The sequence below is a fragment of the Schistocerca serialis genome, chromosome 7, assembly GCF_023864345.2.
Source record: "Schistocerca serialis cubense isolate TAMUIC-IGC-003099 chromosome 7, iqSchSeri2.2, whole genome shotgun sequence".
Taxonomy (NCBI): domain Eukaryota; kingdom Metazoa; phylum Arthropoda; class Insecta; order Orthoptera; family Acrididae; genus Schistocerca; species Schistocerca serialis.
The window spans coordinates 33,459,825-33,486,176 of record NC_064644.1 but is presented as its reverse complement, the minus strand read 5'-3'; the positions used below and the strand labels follow the sequence as shown (position 1 = coordinate 33,486,176).

At 42.1% G+C, this 26,352-nt stretch overlaps 1 protein-coding gene across 1 annotated transcript in view; it reads right to left on the bottom strand.

The window, feature by feature from the left end:
• The window catches only part of LOC126412369 (hemocyte protein-glutamine gamma-glutamyltransferase-like), a 389,080-nt gene that overhangs the window by 85,100 nt on the left and 277,628 nt on the right, over positions 1-26,352 (bottom strand). Inside the window, exons 9-10 of the mRNA XM_050081937.1 lie at positions 13,715-13,812; positions 5,060-5,226 (exon numbers count right to left, since the gene is read on the bottom strand). Of these exons, the coding sequence (XP_049937894.1) occupies positions 5,060-5,226; positions 13,715-13,812 (265 nt within the window). The remainder of the gene's footprint in view (positions 1-5,059; positions 5,227-13,714; positions 13,813-26,352) is intronic.

Genomic DNA, 26,352 nt, shown 5'->3' with positions numbered 1-26,352 from the left:
ACAGGTAGAAAAAAAAAGGGGACGTGGGACGTGTCAAACACCTGGAGAACAAGCCATTAGGGTGTGCCTTTCATCGCTAATGCGACACCCTCGTTACTTGAAAACATATGATTACTCGCACTTTGTGCTAATTACTGAAATGCTTATGAATTGATGGGAAATATTCGTACATCTGCACACCTGATTATGACAAGCGTCTTTCTATGAGAGTTGAGAGAATTTCTACTAACTTATGAAATGTCACATGACTACTGAATGATATTTTTATGCTTTGCTTTTCATAGTTGCTTATTTCATTTGATATCTGGTTTCCAGCTGTGTTGCAGCATTGCTTTTATAAAATGAAATGCATTTGCTAATGTGAACACTTTCTGTCAACAGATCTATTAAATAATTATTTTATGATCCACATTCTTTAAAAAAGGAGCACTTGGAATGGAGAGAACAATAAGAAGGGACTAATACCAGTAACTGCATCTATAATTTTCTTTTCAAGTACTTGGTAATTTCTTTTGTAGAATAAATTGTGATGCATCACTCTAATGTTAAGATGTGACATAGGTATTAGACATGGCCATTTTAGTGTAATATTTTTTCTGCTTGCGCTATGTCATGTTTAGGTATAAGTTGCTGCTGTTTGCCAGGCATAGTGTTATTGAATTTGACTTTTGCTCATTTATGCTGCTAGCTTTGCCAATCTGTATTTTTTGTCATTGCTGCTTGTGTTAATTGTTTTGTGCTGCTGCATTGCCTCGTCCCTTAGTTTAGCATCTGAGCTCAGTAGATTTAAGTTAGCTTAAGAGGGGGTACACTATGTAAGAAACTGACTATGGAGAATAGGTAAAGAAATGCATTGAGAAAACAGGTTTAGGTAGGATTTTCTTGGAAATAAATGTTGAGGCAAGAAATGTGTGAACATATAAATACAGAAAGCATGCTTAGATAGAATTTTTTTTGGTGGAAACAAGGGATGAAATAAGAGGAAAGATATATGAAGTTTTGGGATGGACTGCAGTACCAAATGTTACACTGAAAACGAACCCTGTCCTTTCCTATTGGTGTTATCCCACTATGTGTTTGTGTACCCTTGTGTATTTGTTTTCTTCCTGTCTCTGTGTAGTTTCATAGAATTTTTTCTTCTTTTAATATTAAGCTACATTCACTATGATGAGAAATACTGTTATCCTCGAATATAATTGGCATTAATAATGTGTTATTTACTTTGTAAAGATGTTTAGACATAATTTACTCTACTTTGTGTTAATGCTCATGTGTGAAGTTGATGTTTCGAAAGTTATTCTGATCTTTTATCTATGTACTTATGTCATAATTCCTGTAACACTGATGTATATGTCTATTTCTATTCTTTTGTAACGCCTGTTTTACTACAAATGTTATCTGTATTGTTATGTTCTTTAATGATGTATTTTGTACCTTTGTAATTGTATTCTTATGTTCTAAAATTGTAATTGTCACCAGTTCATGACATTATTAACTTGTTAGTTACATTTCACTGCACACGTTTCTGTTGGTCATAGTATGTGGACAATATGTGAGAAGTAGGGACTGTTAGTGTTTGCACGTGTGTTAATAACTCAGCAAGGGACTGGATAACAGCATTGCTGGTTCTAAGGACAATTCCAAAAACTTTGTGAGTGCACAAGTGGTGGTTTATGGACTTGCTATATTATCCGCAAGACTCTTCAATGGTGATTGTGCACCTGCACAGTCACAACAGATGGCTGCTGGCCATCTCTACAAGGACTACAGTGGGTCTGCATCTTTGATGGCCCACCAATACCGTAATCTCTACAAGGACTACAGTGGGTCTGCACCTCTGGTGGCCCACCAATACCACAATCTCTACCAGGACTACAGTGGGTCTGCTCTGTGATGACCTACCTACCAATACTCTTCAAAATTTCGACTGACTCTGCTGTGGGTTTGCTCTGTTGTGGCCCATTACCTGTCTGCATGTCGAGAGTCAGCACTGTCTTTCCGTTGGAAGGACAACACTACTTCTTCAAGACTGCATGGAAATCCACTACTTCTGTGTGCATTTTCTTTTACTGCTCAGACTTTGATAAAAACACTGCAATTCTCCTGTTATGTACGATTAGGACTGTCTTTATGGACTGTGAGAAAATTTTAGCTTTTGACCAACAATGTATCAATAAGTGTGTGCATTTTATATCTTTGTTACTGTAATTGTGAAAAATTTTTGTCAAATCTGTATTGGCCAGTGCCCAACACCATTTGTAAAAATTTTTTGTGGGGAGCATGGGGGCTATGTAAGTAGGCTGTTTATGTTTTCTCTATGTAAGTAGGCTGTTTAGGATTTTTTATTGGTAACGCCACCTCTGTATGAAAATCACTGGCTGTGCTGTGTGCAGTCTGTGGCTGCTTTGCATTGTTGTAATACTCGCCATTGTAGTGTTAGGCAGCTGGCTGTGAACAGCGCGTAGCGTTGCGCAGTTGGAGGTGAGCCGCCAGCAGTGGTGGATGTGGGGAGAGAGATGGCGGAGGTTTGCAATTTGTCATGAACTGATATATATATTATGACTTGTGATGATATTAAGGTAAATACATTGATTGTTCTCTATTAATATCTTTCATTTGCTAACTATCCCTATCAGTAGTTAGTGCCTTTAGTAGTTTGAATCTTTTATTTAGCTAGCAGTAGTGGAGCTTGCTGTATTGCAGTAGCTTGAGCAGCGAAGATTTTTGTGAGGTAAGTGATTTGTGAAAGGTATAGTTTAATGTTAGTCAGGGCCATTCTTTTGTAGAGAATTCTGAAAGTCAGATTGCGTTGCGCTAAAAATATTGTATGTCAGTTTAAGGACAGTCTTGTATAAATTGTTCAAAGGGACGTTTCATAGTGAATCGCCATAACGTATGCATTTGGGGTTCACAGCCCCCTGGCGAGGTCATGGAGTGCAGCAGAGGCAGTCCAAAGGTGAAAGTTTGGTGCGCGCTATTGCACGATCGAATTATGGGGCCATTCTTCTTCGCTGAGGCTACCATCACATCTGCAGAGTATCTGGACATGTTGCAACTGTATGCTGTTCCTCAGCTGCTTCAGTATCACCCCGTGTACCAGATCTTGAAACCCTGCGGCAACGGATAACCACAGTCGTTGAATCGATCCCTCCAGTAATGTTGGCTAATGTGTGGACGGAAATTGAATATCGCCTAGATGTGTTACGTGCTACCAAGGGTGCTCATGTGGAAGTTTACTGGTGTGTGGAAAAAACTTTGATACTTTGTAAAAAAATAGACACCAGTTTCATATTTGTATCTTACTTCTAGCCTGAGTTATCAATTTATGTAATCAGGGAAAGACTTTTCGGACACCCTGTACAGACATGCCAAATCGCATGATTATTTTTGATACACCCTGTATTGCAGTTAATCTGTTTCCACTTTAGTACGCTGGACTAAAAATCTAGGAAAGACAAAAATGCAATAATACTATTAACTGTACATAAAAAAATGAAAAAGTGCAACCTTAAGAGAGAAATAAAAGAGAAGTAACATGTCAAGTCACCAACAAGCACTCACTGTGGGCACTTCTAGATTTTTGGTGTGAAGGATGACTGACTGGAGTTACCTGCGATGTGATTACCAAATACGAGGAGCATTCGAGATCTAAGGCCTCCGATTTTTTTTCTCCGGACTGGAAAGAGATAGAAACATGCGCATTGTTTTAAAACGAGGCCGCGTTAATTGTCAATACGTCCCAGAGATGGCAGCACCGTACGGCAGATGGAATTTTACCGCCAGCGGCGAGAATGAGAACTGTTTTAATTACTTAAAATGGCGACGTTTTCCTTACTTGAACAGCGTGCAATCATTCGATTTCTGAATTTGCGTGGTGTGAAACCAATTGAAATTCATCGACAGTTGAAGGAGACATGTGCTGATGGAGTTATGGATGTGTCGAAAGTGCGTTCGTGGGTGCGACAGTTTAATGAAGGCAGAACATCGTGTGACAACAAACCGAAACAACCTTGGGCTCGTACAAACCGGTCTGACGACACGATCGAGAAAGTGGAGAGAATTGTTTTGGGGGATCGCCGGATGACTGTTGAACAGATCGCCTCCAGAGTTGGCATTTCTGTGGGTTCTGTGCACACAATCCTGCATGACGACCTGAAAATGCGAAAAGTGTCATCCAGGTGGGTGCCACGAATGCTGACGGACGACCACACGGCTGCCCGTGTGGGATGTTGCCAAGCAATGTTGACGCGCAACGACAGCATGAATGGGACTTTCTTTTCGTCGGTTGTGACAATGGATGAGACGTGGATGCCATTTTTCAATCCAGAAACAAAGTGCCAGTCAGCTCAATGGAAGCACACAGATTCACCGAAACCCAAAAAAATTTCGGATAGCCGCCAGTGCTGAAAAAATGATGGTGTCCATGTTCTGGGACAGCGAGGGCGTAATCCTTACCCATTGCGTTTCAAAGGGCACTAAGGTAACAGGTGCATCCCACGAAAATGTTTTGAAGAACAAATTCCTTCCTGCACCGCAACAAAACGTCCGGGAAGGGCTGCGCGTGTGCTGTTTCACCAAGACAACGCACCCGCACATCGAGCTAACGTTACGCAACAGTTTCTTCGTGATAACAACTTTGAAGTGATTCCTCATGCTCCCTACTCACCTGACCTGGCTCCTAGTGACTTTTGCCTTTTTCCAACAATGAAAGACACTCTCCGTGGCCGCACATTCAGCAGCCGTGCTGCTATTGCCTCAGCGATTTTCCAGTGGTCAAAACAGACTCCTAAAGAAACCTTCGCCGCTGCCATGGAATCATGGCGTCAGCGTTGTGAAAAATGTGTACGTCTGCAGGGAGATTACGTCGAGAAGTAACACCAGTTTCATCGATTTCGGGTGAGTAGTTAATTAGAAAAAAAATTGGAGGCCTTAGAACTTGAATGCACCTCGTACGTTCGATACACTTGTGAATGAAAGAGAATGCGAGAACTTTGACCTGGCTTACGACGAATAACACGGATCTGTAATTTGGTTTGAGAGGGCAGAAGCAGGGACTCACGTGGATGTTGATGGTGATGCTGAAGTCCTTGCCTATGGCGACCTTGTCCAGGTCGACGAGCGAGAACTCGACGTCCTGGTGCGACTGCGTGGGCAGCATGTAGAAGCGGCGCGCCCGGTCCACGGACCGCACGGCGTTCATCAGCGCCAGCCGCTCCGACTTGGTGCCTGTCCGGGGAGAAGAAGCCATTACAAACAAGCAGTCTCTGGCGTCGGCGACGAGAACCGGGTCGGCAGGCCGCAGGTGTTCTCGCATCACCAGCGAGCGGCTGACCTTGCTTTGACAGTTTCCCATAACAGAGTTTCTTTACACTACCGGATGTGCTGCTTTTGGCTAATCATTCTCTGTCTCCCTATCCGCTTTTCCTGACTGACTACCTTACTGTAAGAAAATGGAACGCCTACAGCTGTCCTTACGATTTTATTTATTTCGTAGCTACCGGTTTCGGCGCCTCAATGCTCCATCTTCAGGCCGTAGTTGATGCTGAAGAGATTGACACAATCCATATACATACCGCGTCAGTGACCAACAAAACTGGTTACGCAGACTGTTAAATTTTGTGTCAGCACTCCAATCATCAACTGCCAACTGACTGGAGAGGTCAGTTCTCCAGTCACTTGGCAGTTGATGGTTGAAGTGCTGACACCAAAGTTAACAGTCTGCGTAACCAGTTTTGTTGGTCCCTGACGCGGTATATATAAGGATCGTACCAATCTCTTCAGCATCAACTGCGGCTTGAAGATGGAGCATTGAAGCGCCGAAACTGGTAACTACGAAATAAATAAAATCGTAAGGACGGTTATAGGCGTTTCATTTTCTTACAATAGTAGACGGCCGTGGTCCTCGAGACATTCTGTCAAAAGGATGGACGTACAGAAACGTGTCTACCTTATTGTTTTGATAAACCATTGTCAGTGCACAAAGATAAGAAGTTTATCACTTGTCAAACAGTTGGAACATTTTTAAAAATACAGTTATCAATAATTTAATCGCCCCCCCCTCCCCCACATATAAGGGCTCCTCTTCAGACAGACAGCAATAAAAATTTATAATATTAAAAAAGGAATAGCTTCCTAATGCTCTGCAAAAGTATACTAATTTGGTCCCGAACCGGGTTTTGGCTTCTCTGACTATCTTCAGGTAACAACTGAATGTCGCAAGCAAAGATAAAAATGATTTGCGTCATACGCATAAATTATCTGCAAAGAATATACAAAAATAACAAAATGTTTACATAGGAAAAAATTGCAACAGTTAAATTAGCTAAAGACGGGGGTAAACAAAATTTTTATGTGGACACAAATTTAACAAATGATGATGAATTATAAAAGCTTCGTTTATTCCTTTTTTAGTTAATTTAATGATTACAATGTTCTCCTAGGTAACTACTTTGTCATTTTTGTATCTTCTTTACAGGTGATATATGTGTAAGTCGGACATCATGTTTATTCGTGTTTGCGAAATTCAAATGTCACCTGAAGATGGCCTGAGAAGCCAAAAGCCGGTTCGTGACCCAATAAATATAATTTTGCGGAACATTAAAAGTGTTTTTCTTTTTGATATCATTATCATGTTCTGCCAAGCACCAACGGAAAATTCAGTTAATGTTACAGTTTGTAACTATAAATAGCTTTATTTTCTGTAAACGGAACAGCGCGGTTTCTATGTATTTAAAGAACAGCATTGCGGAGCCACCGAAAGCTGTTGTATACAGGGTAATAAAACTAGGGTCTTCGCTTCAGATTTTACTGGAACTATTTAAGATACCGAAATTCCGTACACTCTGAGTGTAAATTATTGATTGAACTGAAAATTAAAATTAAAACGTAGGAAAATGAACAAGCAGGACCGGTGTCGACTGAAGGAAACACACGCTGGGTGTCTGATAGTGAGTATTAGGCAACGTGGAACTGAAACAGAGGAAAGATATACAGTAGAACACGAATGGGTAACTTTTAAAGTTGAAATAGGGATGGCAGCAAAGATTCACATACGCAAGGACACAAAACTTTGTAGAAATCCCTCAGTACCACAGGAGATTTTGTGTTGAAGCAGCGAGAGGCGAAGATAATAAAATGCAAGAAGTGAAGCATGTGTAATGGAATCAGATGTCTAGAAAATGATACTGACAGAACATTATAGAGACCTTTGCATATATATATATATATATATATATATATATATATATATATATATATATATATATATGCCAATATCACGGAAAGAGGAAGTTTTTGAAGATAAAATAGGAAATGTGGTACTACGAGAAGCATTTGACAGATCACTGAAAGACCAAAGCAGAAACAAGGCAAGGCCGCTAGCGACGACGACATTCCCACAGAGTTACTGGGGTCCCTGGAAGAGCCAACAGTGACAAAATCATTTCACCTGATGAGACAGGAGAAATACCATCGGACTTCAGGAAGAAATTGTGTATTACGTTTCCAATGCAGGCGGTAGCTTACAGGTGTGAGCACTACCGAAACATCAGTTTAAAAATATTGACACATTTTGTTCACAGAAGAGTGGAGGAAGTGATAGAAACTGACCTCGAGGAATATCAGTTTTGGGTTCCGGAGAGATGTAGGAACACGCGAGGCAATATTGTAGCTACGACTTGTCTTAGAAAACAGCTCAAAGAAAAGTAAAACTACGTTTATAACATCTGCAGAGTCAGAGGAAGCTTTTGGCATTGTTGACTGGAATACAATCTTTGAAATTCTGAAGGTAGCAGAGACCATATACAGGGCGCGAAAGGTAATACACAGCTTGTACAGAAAGCGTGTGACAGTTATAAGGAGACCCAGGTTCGAATCCCGGCCTTGATATAAATTTTCATTCGTCGTTTCAGTCTGCATACATACTTTGTACATCATACGGTTATGAGTTGAAAGCCATGAGAAGCCATGAGAAGCCACTGAGACAAAGCTGAAATCCATCCCGATTTTATTTAATCACTACAGTGAGCAAGCTGGGACGGAAATCAGTGAGAAATTTCGAAAAGTAATTAAAGTTCAAGGAGAAGAAATAAAAACTTCGAGGTTTGCTAATGACGTTGTAATTCTGTCGGAGACGGTGAAAAATTTGGAACTGTAGTTCAAGGGAATCAGCAGTGTCTCGAAAATTGATTATGAGATGGATATAAGTAGAAATAAAACAATGTTATTGGAATTTAGTCGAATTAAATCGACTGATGTTGAGCGAATTAAATTGGGATATGAGACACTAAGAATATTAAATGACTTTTGTTATTTGGGCAGGAAAATAACTGATGATGGCTGAGGTAGAGAAGATATAAAATGCAGGCTGGGGAAACCAAGAAAAGAGTTTCTGGAAAAGAGGAGTTGGTTATCACCTAATATGTATTAGGAACTGTTTTCTGAAAGCATTTGCTTAGAGTGTTGTCTTGTACGGAAGTGAAAAATGGACATTACGTAGTTGAGACAAGAAGATAATAGAAGTTTCCGACGTGTGCTGCTGCAGAAGAATGGCAGATCAAGTTACTGCTCTGCTGAGAGAGATGTGCCGAAACAGACGAATTCAATGGCATTTCACTATTCAAAATCTGGTTATTAGTTTCAGAGTAATGGCAATACTTATAAATTAGATGTTATCTCTTCCGAACATGAAACTGATCGCTGTCTTATGTGGAAACTGGTAATTCCATACGCAATTAAGGAAAAAACGTCACGTCAGATGTGGAGCAAACAGAGGGTTCACCACCGCGATAGCAGTATAAAACGGGCACCGAGGGGGTATTTAATTCGGTCCGTGTCGTCCACTTGTGGTCGACTGCTGGCATGAAAAAAAAAAATATTCACAAGGCAAGAGAAACTGGATAGGCCAGTTCTTTTGGAAGGAAGCAGGAGAAACGCGAAGAGAAAATTGAGTTTTGTGCGCACCGAGGTATCCGGATAGACAGTGTCCAACAAGAACGAAAATTCAGCGAACGTGCAAAAAATCGTTTTGGTAGGGCACTGGAATATTACGTGGAGGATAATGAGCTAGTCTGAAACGAGCAGAGCGAGGGAAATAGATGGCCTGACAGCCGTTGCTCGTAATTCACTTGTTAACTGCAGAGAAAACGCGAGTGCCTCCGGAATAAACGAGGTCAAGATTTAAATAATTACGAGAATGCAGCGGGGTGACGTCGTCGATATTTCGACAGGAGCACACACTGTTATTTTCAACGCAGAACTGCACCAAGAAAGCGCTGTACAACGAAGTTTAGTACCTCGGTTAGCAGAGCAATTACGAAATGGTAACACACACACACACACACACACACACACACACACACACACACACAAAAATTGGTTCAAATGGCTCTGAGCACTATGGGACTTAACTTCTGAGGTCATCAGTCCCCTAGAACCTAGAACAACTTAAACCTAACTAACCTAAGGACATCACACACGTCCATGCCCGAGACAGGATTCAAACCTGCGACCGTGGCGGTCGCGCGGTTCCAGACTGTAGCGCCGAGAACCGCTCGGCCACACCGGCCGGCACAAAGACACACACAAAGACTGTAATCACTAGCGCCACCATACAACCAAAGATGACCGACATAAGAGTCACCGATAGTGAAAATTAAAAACCAACGTGTAACATTAACTGTGCCCTTCTGTTTTTTGACAAGGGAGAGGACAGGATACCACGCGGAATTTAAAGAAAAACCTAATCCTGTATTTATAGGAACGAAGTAGGAGTGCCTCTGTTATTGCATTTCCGCGGGAACGTTGTATAGTACTTCGTAATAACAGAGGCATTGCCCCCTCGTACTTATTGGGCAATACCAGGCTATCGACTCTCAATAAATATTGCCTACCTGGACACGAACATACGTAACGTACGAGTGCAGGTTGTGTGGCACATGGACGACGGCATATGCGACTCTGAGTCTGGCCGCAATTCGTGCACGGATAGCCGATGCAGTTAAGCCGACCGCTCGCTTAAAGCAGGAAATCTGGATTCGAGCCCCGGTCTGGCACGAATTTTCATGGTCTTCATTCAAACACACAAGTGGTGATCCATATTCGCATTTGCGAATACGTTTCCCGCCTCTATTTGTAAGCGTTACGTACTAATGTCAACTGCTTTCTTAATGATACTATTCCAGTAGCTGGAAGTGCATGACTGATCTCCATGTCGTTATATTCCATAGGATGACCAGTGCTAAGGCAACGTTTTGCAATGGCGGATTTGCTCAGCTGTTGTGAGGGTGTGTAACTCTTATGGTCGGTACACTGGTCTTACACAGTGTTGATCGACTGAAAAAAAATAAAAATAAAAAAAATAAAAAATGTGTATGTGTGTGTGTGTGTGTGTGTGTGTGTGTGTGTGTGTGTGTGAGTGAGTGGATGTGTTCAGGTAGGTGTGTTTGTGTGGTGTCTGTTGTTTGTCCGAAAGAAGAGACACCATATATACAATTTAGGCGAGGACAGCCAATGATCGCTTCAGCGCGGTTGCACACCATTCTCGCACTTTTACGGGAAACGGCGTGATGCAGCGAGTAATGAGGAAAGTGGGCAAGGGGCACTACATTTGTGCTGTTTGGATAAGTTGAGAATTTGGGTGTGGGGGGAGGCATGCTACGGTGTTCCATGCAGTTGCCATGACCAATGAGTCCGGATGCCGCATGTGCCTAGTAAGCAGGAGACACAGGTTCGACACCCGGACTGGCACAAATTTTCAACCTTCCCCGTCGATTTAATCAGTGCCCACTGGCAGCTAATGTCAGTAATTCCTTTACGTCTCAATATATGATTAGTCACTACTGCAAGGGATGTGGAAGACACCTCTATTCCGGAACGAAAAAGGATAATAATCCTAGATAGTGGTCCAAAAACACATTTATTATCATTTTTCTAAAAACCCCGACCAGTCCTATTGAAAATCTAAGGCAGAATAGGTCGTAGACTTCGGTGCCACCTCGGTATTGCCATCACTCGCCCGGTGCACAGTTCGTCAACAGCGTAACGCGCGTCTGATCTGTCTTTCACCATAACCATTCTTACGAAAGTTGAGCTCATGATGGACTACGTCAGATGACAGACTCTCAGAATCCGAGACGACGTGAGCCCTGTGAACCAAGGGAGAGGTACCCCTTAACGCTGAGCGGGATGTTGACAACCGTCAGCCCGTAGGTACGTCAGTGTGGATTGGCGTCCTATAAACAGCATGTCCCAATGTACCACGAGCCTTGTTCCTGACCAACAAATGAGGGAAGGGAAGGTATCCATTGAAGGGAAGGTAGCCATCCTTTTCCACCTCCATCGTGAAAGACATCTTCCCTTGGATTCATCTACATCTACATCATCACAATGCGATTTACAATTAAGCGCCTGATAGAAGGTTCATCGAACCGCTTTCAAGTTACTTCTCTACCGTTCCACTCGTCAACAGCGCGCGGGAAGAATGAACATGTAAATATTTTCGCACGAGCTCTGATATTCCTTATTTTGTTATGTGGATAATTCCTCCCTGTGTAGGTGGGTGCCAAAAAAATATCTTCACATTCTGAGAAGAAAGCTGGTGATTGAAATTTCGTGAGATCATTCTGCCGCAAGGAAAAACGCCTTTGTTTTAATGATTAACACCCAAACTGGCGTATCATACTCGTGGCTCTCTCAATCTCCTGTTTCGCGATAGTAAAAATCGAGGTGCTCTTAATGAAATTCAAGTGTTTTAAAAACTCGTTCAGATTATAACTAGAGATCGATGTGTACGTTCAAATACTGCATGGAATCCTGCTCCCTCTCTTGTTTATGCTACCTCTCCCATTGGTTAATCCTACCTCTTCTGTTGGTTATTAATTTTCAGTATCGACAACTTCTGACATCGGTCATCGTTGGTTCTGTGATGGTGCTAGTATTTACACACACACACACACACACACACAGAGAGAGAGAGAGAGAGAGAGAGAGAGAGAGAGACAGACATTGTGTATGTGTGTGTTTTATCTTTCCGAAATTGCTCTGCAAACCGCGGTATTAAATTCCTTTACATTGTGCCTCCTTGCTCCTGTTTTGCCTTGAAAATGAGAGTTTGCGCTCCAGTTGAAATATCGACGACGTCACCCAACTGCGTTCTCATAAGTTATTTGAATATTGTATAGGCCAAGAGAAACTCAGGTCACAAGAGTCCAAGGTTTTCTTCAGTTTGCGCACAAACAGCTTCCATCCTGTTATGTTTCACTTGACCAGCAGGTTAATTAACGGGTTTCCGAAAAGACGCATGGAATTCTATCACTAGGTTCTGGTGTGACTTCGTGACAACAGATTCTTTACTCAAATATTATTTTTATCTTTAAAAATTATAGAAAGCTGAACGTAGGAAGAATGTTGTATGGGGCCTATAACAGTCGGCTCTGGCAGACTGAACGAAGGAGGCAGTGGAGTGTTAATGTTTGCTGCTGGGTTATTAGAGACAACGTGAGTGCTCCTTACTTCCTTTAAGAAGACTTTACGGGCAAAATACACGCGTAATTTCTTATTGAAGTGTTGATGTAAGTGGCACTAATAATACGATGGTTGCCTAACTCGTTTTCGCTTGGCACAACGTGCCTCATTTGACACTACTGGACTGACTGTTCTCAGGCAGACTGAAATATGTAGTCGATGCACAAGATCCCACGAGCCAACAGGACTGTTGCTGCTAATGCAATGATATCGGTTTTGGAGAGTGACACGTCGTTAAAATTACTGTAATGAAGACGTCATAAATATCCACGAAGTAGATATTTACAGAGGTTGTAGATGAGCACAACTACGCAAGATAGACGGAAAAAAAGAAGAGATAGGTAACCGAATGAAACTATAGAACGAAGAAAAATAAGAAGGATAATTACAAAAGCCGGCCGTGGTGGCCGAGCGGTTCTAGGCGCTACAGTCTGGAACTGCGTGACGGCTACGGTCGCAGGTTCGAAGCCTGCCTCGGGCATGGATGTGTGTGATGTCCTTAGGTTAGTTAGGTTTAAGTAGTTCTAAGTTCTAGGGGACTGATGACCTCAGAAGTTAAGTCCCATAGTGCTCAGAGCCATTTGAACCATTTGATTACAAAAACATTTGGAATTAGGAAAGAAAACTATAAATTACATCATTATGTGTAACCATTTCGACAGAAAGTTGTTGTAAGAAGCTCGGGAAAAAATCCAGGGAACACAGATAATCATTAGGAATTAGTGTTCTGTATCAAACAACCTGTGTTTGCACTGTCAGTACCTATACTGACCTGCCTTCAAAGGTGTTTATAGTATAATCCCTTAATTGAATGAATGTTTACAAATATCTCTTCAGAATTCTACTTCCTCCTATAACTTATACAGTGGTAAAATGAGTTGCAATTTTGCTTTGAGTAAGTGGCCACCGCATTCCTGGTTGTAATATTGATGGCCAATCTGTTTCAGAGGGTTGAAAGTAGTTGTAATCTAATTACATTCTCCACTTCTACAGTTATTAGTTTCTCAAATGTGCAGAAATGTTTAGGGTGAATCATACTAAAAGAAACAGCTTCATGCAGTTCGGAAATACTCGTATGTTATACAGTATATGTTGTTCAGTTAGTGATCTCAATGAATTTTGAATGACAGTTCCAGAGTCATAATGAATGAAGCAAAACTGTCGTCGATAGATGGTTTGAAAGGATGCTCACCTTCTTTGTATTTGTACTGGTCAGTAATTTCCTGCCGATCTTTGTCGCCGTTCGGGTCAAAGATCCACGGCGCTTTCGTTAGTATCATGCGACCAATGCTGAAACAGATAAACGGAGACATGTTAACATTTTTCGATTTTTCATTCATCATACATCATTCAGCCGTGATATTATTAATTTCCAACTACGTTAAAAATTACTCGCTTAGCCATTTTTTTTAGAACAAATAAAGATTTTTAGATGTTAATATATCGCTCTCTGGCATTCTACGCGTTGTAGAAGACGGAGGTGACTGCTTTCTAGCGCTAGGCGACATACACCGAGGCGACAAAGTAATAGGATACCTGCTAATATCGTGTCCGACTTTCTTTTGTCCACAGCACTGCAGCAGTGGGATGGATGCAACCAATCGCTGGAAGTCCCCTGCGGAAATAGTGGGCCATGCTGCGTGTATAGCTGTCCATAACCGCGAAAGGTTTGCCAGAGTAGGACTATGTGTACGAACTGAGCTCCCCATTATGTCGGACAAGTTTTCGATAGGATTCATCTAGGGCGATCTTGGTGGACAAATTATTCCCTCGAATTGTCCATATCGTATTTCAAACCAATTGTGAGCAATCGTGACCTGATGACATGGCGCATTGTCATCCATAAAAATTACGTCGTTGTTTGGCTGTAAATGGTTTCCAAGTAGCCGAAAATAACCATTTACAGTCAACGATCGATTCAGTTGGACCAGAGGATCCAGTCAATTGCACGTAAACACAGCTCACACCATTATGGAGCCACCAGCAGCTTGCCCAGTACCTTATTGACACATTCGAACCTTACCATCAGCTTTTACCCACTGAAATTGGAACTCATCTGACCAGGGCGCGGTATTCAAGTCGTCTAGGGTCCAACCTATATGGTCACGAGCCGACTGGAGGCACTGCAGGCGGCCATGCACTTAGCAAAGGCACTCGCGTGGGTCGTATTCTGCCATAGGCCATTAAGCCCAGATTTCGTCGCACTTTCCTAACGGATACGTTCGTCGCACGTCCCACTTTGATTTGTACTGTTACTTCTCTCAGTACTGTTTTTCTCTGAGCACTGACAAGTCTACGAGAACGCCGCTGCTCTCGGTCGTAAAGTGAAGACTGTCGACCATTGCGTTGTCCGTGGTGAGAGATAAGCCCTGAAATATGGTATTCTGGGCCCACTCTTGACGGATCTCGGAATACCGAATACCCTTACGAGTTCCGAAATGGATGTCCCATGCACCTAGCTGCAAATACCGTTCCGAGTTCAAAGCATGTTAACTCCCCGTCGTGCGGCCATAATCACATCGGAAACCTTTTCACAAGTGACAGCTCCGGTAATGCACTCTCTTTTCTACCTTGCATACGCGATACTATCGCCATATATATACGTCCATGTCACTATTCGATTACTTTCATCAGCTTATTCTGAATAAGCACTTATCGTCCTTCAAGTAGTTGTGAAAAAGTTATATTTATTAGGTACAAATACAACAGATCACGATCTGAGTGAAATTCTGTAGTCCTAAATTTATAGCAGCAGCAAAGAGGAGAGAATGACTGGATGTTTCCTGCTAGTAAGAGAGCCACGAGTACGAGTAGAGAGGTAAAACTAACAATTTCCACCATCCTCCGACTGCCTTCGTGCCCCCAACAAGGAGGAACATGCGTAAGGTCGACGGGAATGTTGAAACAAACACGCTAGTTTATGTTCATGGAAAACTAAGTGAGTAGACCAAAACCAGAAACACCTCCGAGATCTTACAAACCCATCTCCAGTCCTATTCTCCGCACAATGGGGATGATACACTTTGTTTTGTCGTTGTTGCACTGGATGTCGGGCGTCATCCGAAAAGAGACAGTACCACGACTAGTCGGAGCACACTATACGAGTCTCCAGCCAATGACTGTCGAGTTTGTCTATTGTTTGAACCAAGAAGACGTGGAGCTTTATGATTCACTGTGGGCAATGGCCTTTTGCGAGGTATCCAGCCCAAATATGCATTGCATGCCGTTCCCTTTGCTGTGTTCGCTCTGAAACTCGTTGAGATGGACCGCCATGCATTGACAACAGCCTTTCCTGTAGGGTTTGAAACCGATTGTCATACACCAACAAATCGGCTAACATCGTTCACGGTTGAAGATGGGGAGGAGCAGATATAGTAGCTCTAGCAGATATAGTAGCTCTCTTGTGCCATTCTTACACTTCTTCACATCGAAACATCTTAGTGCTCTGATTCCATAAAACCGACTGCCACGCACACACCACCTCACTGATATGACTATCGCCAGGCGGTGAAAGGTCACGTGACTCCTTGTATCATTTCTACACGACTTACAGCCCTCTAAGGGAACCAGTGTTGTCTGATAACTAATGCGACTGTTTTAATGATGCGGTGAAGACTCTGTTAGCTGCTGGTGAATATTTCTGGTTTTATGATCGCGATCCGTGGAACTTTTATGTTTCTGACGCTGATCACAAAAAAGTTTCTGAAGGATTATATCAGTTAATGATCATGTGTTCGTGGCTAGAGTCACCCGGCGGGGGAGCCCGGTCACCTGTTGCTAGATTATTTAGTTGACACCGCTTCGGAGACATGCGTGACGATGAGGGTGAAATGATGACGAAGACAAAACAACACCCTCTTCCTAAGCGGCGAGAATCTCAGACCTGGCGGGGAGCTGAACCCAGGGCCTTCGCTTGGCATTCTTCCGTTCTGACCTCTCATTTGTGGGAGGTGGACGTTTCGCAAGTCAAACAATATAAACCCAAAAATCCAGTTCGAGACGGTCCATAGTCGTCATCAGAGACTGCTGCTTTCCTTTTGCGATGTATTGCTCACCGCGAGGTGGGGGCCATGGAGCGCCGTGGTCTTCTAAGGATGAAAAGACAGGCCGGAGACGGACAGTGTGACACGAGCAGGTGAACGTGTGTGACGCGAGCAGGTCTGTGCCGATTTACGTGCCAAGCGTGCCGCACCCGAATTTGGGCTTATGGTAGGCACTAAATGGTGAGGGGCCGAAGTGTACGTAGATACATCTACATCTGCATCTATCAGGTAGTTTGTGGTAGACAGTAGCGGAGACTGAGCAATGACGTCAGGTATTATTAACCTGCGGTGTATGGATTTGCAGGGAGATACGGCGCTTGGCATGAAGGAAACTCCACGTTGTGGTGGTCTGAATTCGCCGCTGTAATCGCGATGCTCGGTGTCATTATGTGGCTCGCGAAAGTAAAATAGGGTGGATGCTAAGCGTCCTTAGGTGGTGTCACCGTGGAAGGCGCTTTGGCTGCTGGAAAGTTATTTTTTTATGAGGTTGAATAAAGGTGTACGCCACTTTGTTATGATAAAGGTGAGCATCTGCACATTTGTAAGACTTTGTTCATTCCCCGTGTTTAAATTGTTTCAGTGGATTTTGACCTGTTCCTAACAGCACTGACTTCTATTAGGGTTATCTGAATTTTACATCTTATCTGTATTAGCCGATATGCTGGCGTGCAAGACAAGGGTTTTATTATTATATGCTACGTTAAACTCGTTTTAAAGCATTTGTGTGATTGGTATTTTACGGAGCTGTCTCAGGCGGTGCCGAGCTTATTACAACAGATCCTTACTTAATTGCTTTGATTTGCGATCATTGGCCCACTAGCTTACCACAGTAACCGTTCGCAAATTGTTTTGCAAATTTGTTGCTACAGGTGTGCTCGTTCCTTATTTTGGAAGTTACCTGTACCTGTCTGTATCTGGACTGTTCATGATACTGCAGGTAGCATAACATGGGGCCTGGGGGCCCCGTTGTGCTTGTTTTCTAATTGCTTTGTAATTAGTAATATTTTTTTGTTTGCAGCTATTTAATAAATGTAAAGTACTGTAATAAAGTGTTATGATTTTAAATTGGTTGCCTCTGGGTTATGTTCCTAGCACTCCGGAGTTTGAACGTAATTTGGACCATTTTCTTGTGTTTATGATCATTCTTGAGCTCCATTTTACGTGCTTGAAGTTCAGTGCTGAATTAATATATATATATATATATATATATATATATATAGAAACGTTGGTCTCAAGGAAGCCTTACTTTTTCATGCTGTACTTTGTTGATGGAAAGGGACGTATAGCTCAAGTTTGCCATGGAAATGGAAACTGTAAACGGAATATCCTTCACGGACGTATGAGTTATGATACGGACCGCAGAAACGGACAAACACAAAATTCTTCGAAATATACCCATATAGACAGATATTTTTATAAAAACTCCATCATCCACACAAAAAATATGGTTGCGAATAAGAGTATGGTGGGCAGATACAAAAGAATTTCGACACTAGAACATCTACACGCCAAATTAAAACATCTCAAATAGCCGGCCGGTGTGGCCGCGGGGTTCTAGGTGCTTCAGTCTGGAACCACGCGACCTCTACGGTCGCAGGTTCGAATCCTGCCTCAGGCATGGATGTGTGTGATGTCCTTAGGTTTACGTAGTTTTAAGTTCTAGGGGACTGATGACCTCAGATGTTAAGTCCCATAGTGCTCAGAGCCATCTCAAATAGAATTTTCAAGACTATAGGTACCGCATACAGAAAAAAAATAGTGTTCTGAGCTCAAATAATTATACACCTAAGGACATATTATCGAGTATATGGAGAAAGCATAAAATATGTAAACATAAGGCCAATTGTAATAGAAAGCAAAAAACTATGAAATATACTTACATGTAGACAGTAGTATCAATAAATAAGTTTTATCTCTGACTCACGAATCGTTGTCAAAAATTATGTCTGATAATCTCTACTGATCAACCGAAAACTTCTACCACGTCCTAGTTTGACAGTACTTATGCAGCTCTCTTGTGTGTGAACTGTCAATCGGCAAGACTCAGTGGAGCCAGGAACACATCTGAAGATGCCCAATACAGATCTTGACGAAAAGTTAGGAACAAAAAAGTTTAAAACAATTTTAATATTGAACCATGGACACTTTCGATATCTAATCGAAACAGAAATGTTACCTCTCTGCTGGTCACCAAGCAATGTCCTGCTTGGCATCCCGCCAGGGGGCATGCTCATGGTCTGGCACGTCGTCTTAAGCCTTTCTGGATCAGCCTGGTCTCGGTCATTGCCTTCAAGCAGCTCCGATTGTGGGCTACGTGGGATCTGATGGCTGCCAGCACCTGCCTGAATCAGGTTGTATTTTGAATGCAAGTCTGAATTTCCAGGTTCACTTGGGTGGGAAAGACGTTGCTCAAAAGCAGGATGGCCCTGGTTTCACCCTGCTGTTAATTAGCTGCACATACACAGGCAGAGTGGTGCAGTGGAAGCGGATGATCTTCTTTGGTGAGCATCTTATTCGCTGCTGTAGGGTGTGCTGTATCGTAGGCTTACGCCTACTCTACCAGCAACACACATTACATCTAAGCTATGCAGACAACGGGCTTCCTAGCAGATGACACATGAGGGCTGCCACATTACACATGGCCACCAGATGGCAAACTAAGCGCCGACAGGGAACGCTGGCACACAAACATCTGTCTTACACCGATCACGTGGCAAGAAGCAAGACCAACTGTATCCTTGCTGCTGGGGGCTGTACGCAGGCCAGCGGCGGCCAGTTTATTGCAAGTGAGCTTCGTGGTCAAGGCGTCGAATGCACTCGCATTTCTTCTATCAGGAACTCAGAGCCAGCACTACGCCGTCATCACTATCTGTGGCGGCCTACACACCCACAGCCTCTGATGTGGCCTTCTGGGCCGAAGATATGGACATCATTATTGTGACTGGCCATTGGGCAACATAAAAATTTTCTATTGATCACTGTCAGTATCATGCAGTACTTAGATTTTTGTCACATCTTCTGAACGTTGACTGTGGCTCGCCCTCTAGGGCCGTTAATCAAGTGCACATTTCTAACTACCTATGGTAGTGTGGTATTCTTACTCGAAGTCTTCACACGAAAAGTTCCAGCGATCCGGGAGACTGTGACAGTCTCGGTCGCAATATCAATATCTGTTTGCTTTAATTGTAGGAGAAGTCTTTTTGATCTCATAAGTGTTTCACCGCAAATTTACATAATAGTAGTTACAGGCCTTTAGCCTTACATTTTTTAGTCCAGATAATATAATTAGCTTGTTGTAGGCTCTTTGTTAAATATTCAGGTTGTAATCAGTTTGAGCCAGAGTGCTTCATTTGTTCGATAAGTATTCAAGGCTTAATGTTACTGACGTTTGTGTGTTTAATACTTCCTTCTGCCGGAGTTGATTGTATAAGTTCAATGACATTTTTAAAGTTCATTCTAGCTGTGCGTGTTTCCCTTGAGCCACCTATGGCGAATACGTTAAGGTATTTTCACTCTGAGCTCCAGATGACCACTTGCTAAGACGTGTTTACTGGCAGCTATGTCCGCGATTTACCTCAGCCTTATGTGCGCACGTGGCCTTTACGGCTTTTGCATGGTGCATAATTCGTGGAGACTGCCAGTTGTGCTTCTAACACGTGTTCAGCGTGCAGGTAAGTTCAGTTTTTTGTCCTAATCGAGCCCACTACGGTGTTCTGTTTTTTATTATATGTACATACATTTTTATTACATTGCTAACAACGCAAGTGGTGGTACTTTGCTAAGAGTTCTATCTGCTTATGTTGCATATATTCTGCTGGGCGGTTTTTGGATTTATTAATATATCTTTTATCGTTACACATTTGTTTAATACCGTTCTTTCTCAACTGGATCTCATTGGGATTCGGGTTGAGATTAACTGTAATTGCTCACTACTTCGCACTGAGATCAGTTGGGCTTTAGTGTGGGTGTTCTGGATCATGTTAAGCAATTATGCGTCAACAAATTTAACCTTTTTTCTGCATCTTGTTTGTAAATGGGTGTATTTACACAATTTTGGGGCGCTGAATTCTCTGGTAAAATCTGTTTTCTCTATCACATTACTTTTCATTGTTACACAGCAGGATCAAAAACAATATTGGCGAACATCGTCAGCATTATAACAAACAATAAATACATATTGAACACTTACAAACTTAATAAGTACATACGGATATTATGGCAATAGAAGGTCTACATTAGTTCACAACACGGATCTCTTTGTGACAGCATTCAATCTGCTCATCGCTTACGGTTCCCAAATCTTGAATGTAACAAGTGAATTTTAAACGAGATCTATAACCTAGCTCCTTGAAGCTGGCTAACGGATCACTCACAACAGAAACGTAGTTACGATCTCTTTTGTTGCCCACAAACCCATTCAGAGTTGCTTTCAAAGAGGAGAAGCATATAATTCGATATTTGTGAATTTGGTGTCAAAGGTTTCGAATGCACTGAAGACGCGGCTGAAAACTTTATGTTCAGTTTCGCGTGAATGACCTGCAGTGTTTGTGAAGGAGAAGGACGAGCCTGAGAAATGGTCTTTATGCTCACGCCATACCATTGGAACAGCGAATGGCATGACTCATTGTTTAGCTTTCAACCATTCGGTTAAATTAGTTGTACAGGATATGCAGGCAATATAAAGTGCAAAATTCTTATGTGATCAACAAGAGGACAATCAAACTACAATTTATACTCTTTCGTAACTCAATCAGTTGTTTTCTTTGAGATTTTTTGGTGAAGTTTCCACACCCATATTAAAACTTGTTGGTTTGATTTAGACAATATGGACTTACCTCTCTAAGTTTTAAACATCACATTAGTCAACCATCTCACACAACGAACACTCGATGATGTAACAAAGACTCGCAACATACATTTGGACCGAGGTAAGTGTGATGAAAACTGCACCGTGCTTGTTTCAACATGCATTAGATCATAACGACTCTTTTGCACAATGAATTGTCTTGCGATCAGGTAAGTAAAGTTTATGATGTTTAGAACGCCTGGAATTCATTGAAGCTTTTTAGGTCTTCCTATACCAAAATAAAAGAACATTAGACACCTATACAAAGGAAGAGTAAACAGCGAAAGATGGAAAATAAACAACAAAATACCCTTAAAAACTGAAAAAGCTTACTTGCTAGAACACTGTGAAAGGTATTTTCGGATTCTACACACCTAAATCCGTACTAAGTGATTTATCAGATCACAGACGCAAAGTGGCTGTGGAGAAGTGTTATTAGTACCCAATTGTACATGTTTTTATGAATCTCCACGCCTCTTATAGTGTGAGCGTTCTGTAAAAGTTATTCATTAGTGCCAATGGCTCCTTATTTAAACCATTTTGGCGTTGTGTCGTCAATTTTAGTTATATATATTTTGACCATTGTCCACTGTTCTTGTAGTGTTTTGTCTGGTCTGCGGCTATGACCAAACGTTCATCTGCGTTAGCTTCATTAGTAGCTAATTTGCTGATGCAGATGTTTTCCTCTTTGTTTCAGTTCATATGTGCTTGCCCGCTACAGATGGAAACAAAGGACTGGAGAGCTTAAAATCAAATTATGTTAACTTGTACAATTTCAGATTGCAAATTTTTGTTATCTACTTGAATGTATGTATTAAAGCTGTCATTGTTGCTAGATGTGTGCTAAAACAATAAACTACATAACTGATATTTATGAATAAATTTATTTTCTTATAAGAATGTTATTTGATTATTTAGGCAGCACCTAACCGCTCCCAGCTGCTCAGTAGAATTACTGTTTCAAATATATCGTTTATTTTTCAGTCTCAGGTGCACGTTGTTTTAATACAAGTTTTGGTTACCCTGATTAATCTTGAGGCCTATGTAGTTACGTCAAGAACACGTCTGTCTCTACCGCAACTACAAATCAGTATTCTGATGAATGGTTCTGATACAGATACGAAGCAACTACACCCGTATGGAAAATTAAGGACGAAAGGAGCTCTCGTGTGATGAGTTGCTGCCAAGTAATACTGCTCAATGAAACTTTGACCATATGTGGAAGGAACTGGTACAGTATACTGCAGAATGTAACTGAAAGAAACGCACAATAAGACGAACATAAATCACGATTTTTTCCGAAAACAATAACTGCGCTCAAGTCACCGCTGTTCATGATGGTGTCGTGGACGTTACAAACGGTGGGACATGGTTCTAAATAGGGCGTGAGATCACCAGGGGCGCCAGTGCATGCTCTGCAACGTACTCCCACGCTGGAAAAGAACGTTGGTGTGGTATGGCGTTCCAGTCCTGAACCAGCTTGGCTGACTTTGCACAGTATGTTATGCTACCCGTCCTGTTAAGGACCATGTCCCGCATTTCTCAATGTCCAATGAACGATCATGAATCGCGATGAGTTGCCTGTGATTATTGCCTCTCAATAAAAGTGTCATTTCTGTTCGTTGAGTATTTCTTTCAGTTACCTTGGCGGACTACACTTTAGCAGTTCGTTCTAGGCATGTGCAAGTTCCATCGAGTTATATTAGTTGACAGTGACGCGTCGTGCGAACGTTACTTTCGTCCTTACGTTTAGCTCAACAGTGCATACAGATCTGAAGATGATCCAGGGAGATCGAAACTGGTAATATAAGATGTGTAACTGGGACTGAAAATTAAATAACATATACTTAAGCGCCGAAAAAGTGATACAGGCATGCGTAATCAAATGCAAAGATATGGTCGGTTAGTGCTGATACAATGGCAGGTTATTAAGATTTAAATGAGGTTGAACGTCGTGTTTTAGTCAGCGCACGAGAGATGGGACACAGCATCTCCGAGGTAGCGATAAAGTGGAGATTTTCCAGTACGAGCATTTCACAAGCGTGCCGCGAATATCAGGAATAGAGTAAAGCATCAAATTTCCGACACTGTTGCGGCCGGAAAAAGATCCTGCAAGAACGGGACCAACGAGGACCGAAGTCAATCGTTCAACGTGACAAGTACAACCCTTCCACAAATTGCTGCAGATTTCAGCGTTGGGCCGCCAAAAAGTGTCAGCGTCCGAACCGTTCAACGTGTCGCCTGTACCCGTATAGATCGACATTAGACTGTTGATGGCTGGAAACATGTTGCCTGGTCGGACGAGTCTCGTTTCAGTTCCGTCCAGCACTACTTCAGACATTAGTCGAGTCCGTGTGTAACGCCGGAAATGCAAATCCTCCTATTTCCATCTATTGCAAGTTTTTTCCTTATTTTGTTACCTGGAGATATTTCTGTGTCTTTATAGATTGTCATTGTTTTACCGTTTGTATATATATATATATATATATATATATATATATATATATATATATATATGTCGATGTATAATTGGTTTGTTTTGTAAATATTATTTGTATTTTTATGCTGGGTCTGGCCTAGGTAAAACTATGCTATCGAACGGATACATCGATAGGTCGTGTGGAGAACCAAAGTATTTAGGATCTTTGGTAGGGGGAACTCGGCCGCGTGGAGCGCGGGCAGAGGGGAGTCTGGCTGAAGTAGGGCGGTGGAGCAGGTGTGTTGTGAGACGCTCCCGCAAGTTGCCGCGCTTTCGGGGTTTGGCAGCATGTAATTGCGCTCGACTTGCTATGATAGTTTCTGACACGGTGTCGCGGACAGGGAAGCATTAGCTGGCGCACATCAAGAGCCCGTTTTGCCTGGTGACCGTGTCGAGAAGAAGGCGCGCCAACATCCAGCTTCTGCAACAGCGACAGCCGACAATGAGTGACTGTCGCCACCTCCCCGATCGACGACTGCAAACCTTCAATCAACCAACAAGGAAGACTAAAAGCATGTAAAGTTTTAGAACTGTATGGCACACATCAGCTTTTCAAACTGTTGCATCACAAAAATACAGCAACTTAGCATGAACCTTTGTTGCTCATTGTCCCAGTTGCATTATCAAGCAGGGTCCCTTCCTTTTCTGGAGTGTCGTTGAAATTCATACGCCAGCATTAAAGTAATATCATTCCATTTCACTGCTTTAATTTCGAAGTTCAGTTAAAGTATTCATAGCTGGCTACAGTATTTAGATTACACAAGCACAAATTAAGAGTGTGAGTTTTGTTACCAAATTTTAGCTTACCTGTGACTGCAGCTCAGCTTGGTACGTACTAAATTGTACTGTTGTTAATTGTTCAGAATCATTTAATTCAAGTTCAAAGTTAAATCTCTAAATTGCATGGATTCAAGTAGCTTTTGAAATGATTGTTGAGGTAGCCCAAGACTAACCTTATTTTATTGAATTTCGTAGTGCTTCAGAAACAAAGTTGACTATTATTTCAGTCACTAAATTAACTTTCTATTTTCCAGTTGTATTAATTCTTTTGCTAAATTAAGTCAGAGTGTAGCGAAATTTATTACTTCTGACAAACATTCAGTTTTCACATGTCAACCTTCAGTTGCCACGCTTTTAGTGCTAATTATATGTGCATTAATCTTTCATTTTCAGTTATTATAGTAGTTGTCCATAGGACTGGCGACCGTAATTTTCCCCAAATATCAAATATCTAATTAACGCCAATTAATTGTTAACGTAACGACCGCACATTTACTTGCTTTATTAATTTTACCCTTTCCTCAAAATTAATTTCTACCAATTTCATTTGCATTTCTCCTTTCAGTTAGATGTAACCCTTTCCTCCCTCTTTACCGACAAATTAACCTCGGTGACGACTGCTTTTCCCAAATTTCCATTAGGTGCACGCGGTTTAATTGTTCACTGTCATTAAGGTCGATAAGTGAGGGCGAGGTTACACATGGCACGTAGTGTTGCAGCACTACTGGGTGCTGCCGGCCGCGGTGGCCGAGCGGTTCTAGGCGCTCAGTCCGGAACCGCACGACTGCTACGGTCGCAGATTCGAATCCTGCCTCGGGCATGAATGTGTGTGGTGTCCTTAGGTTAGTTAGGTTTAAGTAGTTCTAAGTTCTAGGGGACTGATGACCTCAGATGTTAAGTCCCATAGCGCTCAGAGCCATTTTTTTTTCTGGGTGCTCGAGGAGGCCACACACGATATCTTCAGTGCATTAAAATTGTTTTAAATATCAATACTGATGCTTTCCTCTCGCGGCGAATATGCCGGACATAGAGAAAAAACCACAAACATAGAAACCGAAAGGTTCAGGAGCGGCTAATATTTTGCGCTATGCGCGTATTTAGCAAGTTGTAAATGACGTGGACATAGCCCCGTTCGCCCGCATCTCGTGGTCGTGCGGTAGCGTTCTCGCTTCCCACGCCCGGGTTCCCGGGTTCGATTCCCGGCGGGGTCAGAGATTTTCTGTGCCTCGTGATGGCAGGGGTAAAATACAGGGAGCGAAAGACTATTTACAATTGGTACAGAAACCAGATGGCAGTTATAAGAGTCGAGGGACATGAAAGGGAAGCAGTGGTTGGGAAGGGAGTAAGACAGGGTTGTAGCCTCTCCCCAATGTTGTTCAATCTGTATATTGAGCAAGCAGTAAAGGAAGCAAAAGAAAAATTCGGAGTAGGTATTAAAATTCATGGAGAAGAAATAAAAACTTTGAGGTTCGCCGATGACATTGTATTTCTGTCAGAGACAGCAAAGGACTTGGAAGAGCACTTGAATGGAATGGACAGTGTCTTGAAAGGAGGATATAAGATGAACATCAACAAAAGCAAAACGAGGATAATGGAATGTAGTCTAATTAAGTGGGGTGTTGCTGAGGGAATTAGATTAGGAAATGAGGCACTTAAAGTAGTAAAGGAGTTTTGCTATTTGG